Source organism: Cyprinodon variegatus, unplaced genomic scaffold (genome assembly GCF_000732505.1).
Source record: "Cyprinodon variegatus isolate N-32 unplaced genomic scaffold, C_variegatus-1.0 Scaffold1415, whole genome shotgun sequence".
Classification (NCBI taxonomy): Eukaryota; Metazoa; Chordata; class Actinopteri; order Cyprinodontiformes; family Cyprinodontidae; genus Cyprinodon; species Cyprinodon variegatus.
This window is the reverse complement of record NW_015151868.1, coordinates 154,709-160,022: the sequence shown is the minus strand read 5'-3', so window position 1 is coordinate 160,022 and position 5,314 is coordinate 154,709. Positions and strand designations below refer to the sequence as shown.

Here is a 5,314-nt window from a genome sequence, read left to right as displayed (position 1 = left end):
AATGGAGGAGGAGATCAAAGGGAATACCTCCTTAAATACCCTGGTTGGTTTTGGATCTAACATACAAGTTGAAGGCTTAGATGAAGACAATAGTTTTGCTAAAGTTCAACTGGATCAAAGCAGCCTACCTAAACCCGGTTCAGAATCCATTTTCATATTTCATGATGTATTTTGAGTCTCCATATACCACAGATCATAATGATTGGGTAAACCATGTTGTGACCCCCGACTTGGTGTCTCATGACCCCCCAGGGGTCCTGACCCCAGTTTTTGGAATCATTGCTTTATGGTGATATTGACCCAAAATGAACAGCAATTAGATTTTAAATCTTGTTATACATCGTACCTACTTAGCGATATTTCTTCTTGGAGCGGTTTAAGTTTGTGAGTATTTTTTTGTTTCTCCGAAGCTTAATTTAAAAAAAAAAAACCTTTGTGATATTTTTGCAATAATGTTAAACTTAGACGTTGAATCTGCTGTAAAATGATACAACAGAATTGAAAAGGTAAATTATACAGAAACAGATGTTAAAACTTGTGTTTGCAACTAGTCCAACTGCTCTGCTCAATATAATAATAATACATTTTATTTCAAGCGCTTTTCAAAACAGTCAGGGAAACTGTACTGATAAAAACAATTGATTGATTGAGTTTATTGATCCTACAGTGGAGAAATTTACTCGTTACATCAGAAGAAGAAGAAGATTGTGCAAAAAGGAAGAAGAAGGTACATGGGATTTATACAGCATATATAGTGCGTCCACACATGACAGCTTTTTTTTAAAATAGTAGGATAATTTTACCGGGTTATTGGTCAGGGTGTTTGCACATGTATTTATATGGATGGATATTTATATTTTATATTATATTTTTTATTGGTATTGCACTGTGTGTCAAATATAGGGAAGCAGTTATTGCACAGGGTATCAAATGGTAAATTGCAGATTATACATTACACAAGTTATTGCTGTTGTAGTGTCGCAGTGTAGAGTCTAGTTGCAGCAGGGATGAATGACCTGCAGGGTCAAGATGAAAAAGATTAAAAAGCAATATTGTCATACTTAAAAGAAACAAAACAAACTACACAAACTCAATTATTGAAGAGAATTAGGGACACTGAAAAAAAGGTGAACTGATTGACTATTATTTTATTTTAATATGGGAAAAAAGTCAGAATTCTGATTTTAATTTCAGAATTCTGATCTTAATGTAGATGGGCACCATGAAGGAAGAGATGTGGGAGCACTCAGCTTCACCGAGTTGTTTGGGAGGGAAAGTAACACAATGGTGGAAAATGACAAATTTAGGTGACTTTTAATGTGTTCGAGGGGTACCAGGTGATGCTAGTTCATTAATGGAAGAGCAGAAGGTGATAAAAACAAGAGAGCTTGTCTCTAAAACAGACATGGCTATGGCTTGGTGTTAACTTTTTTTTTTTAGCTGTCAGAATTCTGAAATTAAAGTCAAAAATTGTGAGAAAAAATTCAGAATTCTGAGATTAAAGTCAGAAATTTGAGAAAAAAAATTAGAATTCTGAGATTAAAGTCAGAATTCTGACTTTTTTCTCACATTATACTGAAATAAAATGTAAAAATCAGTTAACTTTTTTATTTATTCAGTGGCCCTCATCCTCTTCCGTACAAACTACACACAGTAAAGTAACACACACAAAAAAATCCTAGTGATGTGATCGAAACATCCAGAATATCGCAGGATTTGTTTATCTATGAAGTTCTATCATTTAGCCACTAGATGGCGACAGAAATACCAAAACATGCACCACATGCATACAGGGGAAAATAACTGCATAAATAGCCTCCATTGTTTTCAAGGGGGGAAAAAGACGGAAAGGCGAGACAGCAGAGAACCGATGAAGACTTCTGCCTTGTTTTAATAAACATTCCTGTTGTTGAAGCTGCTGTCGCCACAGTTATAAAGAGGACTTGTTGCGGAGATGGAGATGCGGCGGCGGTCTGTGGAGATATTCGCTGGATGCTGAAGCAGCTGGAGGCTCTCATCCTCAGCATCATCATCCTCATCCTTCCTCCCACACCAACTACATGAGTCAACATGGCCGCGGAGGAGCTCGACCTGCTCTGAGCTGGAGAAGAAAAGAGAAACAATCCACCTGAGGTAAAATGATCAGAAACTCTTTTATTTCTGGAGACATTTAAAATATATATATGAGGTGGAAAAAACAAAGTAAGTTTTCTCTTCGGTGTAGCTACAGGTTATATCTGCTGTATATATATTTTATATGTAAAATTCCATTTTCTGCCTCCTGCTCAGAATAAATGGCGTTCATGTCGCGGTTCTCCCGCTCCCGGAGCAGCTCCAGGTCTCCGAGCAGAAAGGATTCAGACCGTGACTCCCAAACCCTGACGGTGTCTGAGCTGGAGAGGCTGCTCTACACCGGGAAGACGGCCTGCAACCACGCGGACGAAGTCTGGCCCAGACTCTACATCGGAGACCAGTGAGTTGGTGAAACAGAGCTGACATGGGCGGCTCTAGACAGGGGCCAACGGGGGCCAGTGCCCCTGTACATCACGTTTTGGCCCCTGTACCAAAGACATAATCAGGGTCGCCATATGGGGGTGGTTAGGAATATTCTAAGGGCCCTTGACTGAGGGGGGCCCAAAAAGAGGAAATTATTCTTCCCACTATATTTTGTAAATATAAAAATAATCCAGCAGTAAAATAAAATATCTTTGTGTTCTCACAGTTTGCTTGGCTTAAATGCAACGTGTGCATCATCTGAGATAGTGATAAAAAAAAAAATGAAACTAATTTAGAAGAAAATGTTTAAATAAGCAGCAATGCAGAAAAAACATCTGCTGCTTAAAAACGCCACAAAGTCTGGTTTTCAAAAGGGAAGACAAAGAAAGGAGAAAGAGGAGAGAGGGAGAAGGTGTCCAATACGCAGGGGCGGAGCTAGATGCGGGGCCAGGGGTGGCCAACTATCGGCCACCCTGTGACCAGCCCTATCATTTTTTCCCCTTTAATTCTGACAGAGGCACCAGTAAAGGGCGGATTAGACTTTTGCAACCGCACACATGAAATGTTTCTTGGGTCCGGTCGCAAACCAGTTTATCTGGTATGCTTCTGCACCGTCGGTCTGGAATTTCTAGAGAAGCGCAGCAGTTTCCCGCCAAAGCGCAAGGCGGAGCCTATTCGAGGAATGGCGAGAACTTTGGCCAAAGGTTACTAGAACTTCGGCGGCGGCAGCGGGAGTGTTTATCTTCCAAAAAAAAGTAGCGCATGTGCAAGATATCACGGTTACAGAGATAGATCTAGAGTTGCTAGACATCGAAGAGGAACAGGTTCTGTTAATGGAGTTGGCAAAAAGACTGATTTACCTTTCGTCGTAGTTGTCCATTGTAGTTGATCCTTGGTTTTTAAAAATGGCGCGCCCTGTGGCCAAATCGAGAAGGACGACCACACAGACAGCTGGAAAGGCACACCAAGGACCAATCACAGCGCAGAGTCGGGACTTTTTTGAGACAGAGACAGATCTTACGGTTGCAGAGGCTATGCGTCAGAATCATAAATTGGCCTTAATACTCCAAAGTGAATTGTTTAAACTTATTTAACATTTCATGTAACATTTTTCATATAATAGTAATTACTTTACAACAAAAACACTGTGGTTAATTATGCATATCAATATACTTACATAAAAAGATACAGAATTGATGCTCTTTCCAGAACTAGATTTTGTCTTATGGGGTGAAGAGAAAATTATGTCTTTGCAAGTCATCTAGGGTCTTCAGTGAAATCAGACATCAATTACTACTTTGATAATAATAATGAATTTAATGTAGATATTAGTAGATTTAAATATAAATTTTATGCAGAATGATTATTGATAAAAGTATGTAAGTAGTTGCAATGATCAAGATGTTCTCCCCACATCTCAAACTAGAAAGAATTTCGTCCACTACATCTTTAATTTAGACAGCATGGATGTTTAAATATATGTTTAACTGTTAGCAAAGGCTGTAGGAAAGTATAATTAGTCTTTTTTAAGAAAATATGGATGTTGTGCTTGTTGCTGTTGGAACAGTGTTGTCATGATGGGTTTCAAATATTTTCCCCACATGCAGATACAACTCAGAGGCAGGGGAAAAGTTCAACAGTTTATTGAGATAATGACACTGAGAGGGACATAAACCAAGGATTCTAGGCTTGGGGAACCGCAACCGGAAGCTCTAGAGAGAGATCAGAGTGATGAGTTCAAGGTCCGTGGGATTTACAGGTTGATACTGAAAACATAGCCAGGAAGGACTCACGGTAGATGACTTGTGGTAGCTCATTGGTTCCTGTTTTTGGGATGAATCAGATAAGGAGATAGCTTGCTGGAGGGCGGACAGGCAGACTTGTAGAGGTCCAGAGGAGCAGCGGAGCGAACTGTCAACGAGTTTTCCTAAAGTGGACTGCAAACTGAAGTGGTGGATGTTTTCCTTAGTCTCAGAGAGACGCATAGATTCCTTCCAAGGCTTGAAGGTGGTGACAGTCGGCTGCTCATATACTCCTCTGGTAATGACCAAACGAGCTACAGGGTTGGGTGGTAACCAGGAAAAGGCCCTCCAGACCAACAGGGAAACAGAAACCCTAACAAGTGTAGACTGACCCTGAGGTTCTGGTGCCTGTCCACTTTCAGCCCCCCCTCTGTGTATATTGGTTACTGCCTGGCCACCACTATTAACATTTTCAAGCTATGCCTCTGCCAATACGTGACTCAGTTTTTAAGGAAAGGTTTGTTACCTGAATAGTTCAAATTAACGATAGATTATTAACCTGTCAAATAAAATAACAAAGCTATCTGCTAGATGCAACTACTTAGTGAATCCTCCTCAAGGTTGGAGGGGAATGGCACGATGCCGACCAGCTGGGTGCTGTCTGAAACGAGCTGTCTAAAACAGGATTGCAAGTTTTTTATTATTATTTTGTTGTGTTTCATTTGCACTTTTCAAGAAGAATTAAACCAGGTTTAATCCTGCATTTATTGAGCCTACTGTGTGTCTGTAAATAACACAGAGGCCAAACAACTAAGCCAGAAAGCTCACAGGGCTGAGAATTTACATTTACCAACCAGACCAGGCAACAGGTAAACACCACAGTTATCAGAGGGTTAACATCAGCTAAAGGCTCGATGTTTAACAGGATATTTACGTCAAATAATTGTCTTTGTCCCACCTTCATCATCGTAGCAGATGATCCACCAGTAGCCCCGTTTCTTCAGCCCACCATCCCTGTCCCAGTGACAGGTGAGCAACATTGTGTTCAGGGACAGGTCAGTTTGAATCATTACAGA

At 40.3% G+C, this 5,314-nt stretch overlaps 1 protein-coding gene across 2 annotated transcripts in view; it reads left to right on the top strand.

The window, feature by feature from the left end:
• The first annotated feature begins 1,776 nt into the window (after positions 1 to 1,776).
• The window catches only part of LOC107103290 (dual specificity protein phosphatase 26-like), a 16,572-nt gene continuing 13,034 nt past the window's right edge, over positions 1,777 to 5,314 (top strand). The window contains exons 1-2 of one of the 2 annotated variants that reach the window (XM_015402941.1): positions 1,777 to 2,133; positions 2,290 to 2,473. In XM_015402941.1, the coding sequence (XP_015258427.1) occupies positions 2,295 to 2,473 (179 nt within the window). In that variant the 5' untranslated portion in view covers positions 1,777 to 2,133; positions 2,290 to 2,294. The remainder of the gene's footprint in view (positions 2,134 to 2,289; positions 2,474 to 5,314) is intronic. The other variant, XM_015402939.1, reaches the window with a different exon arrangement.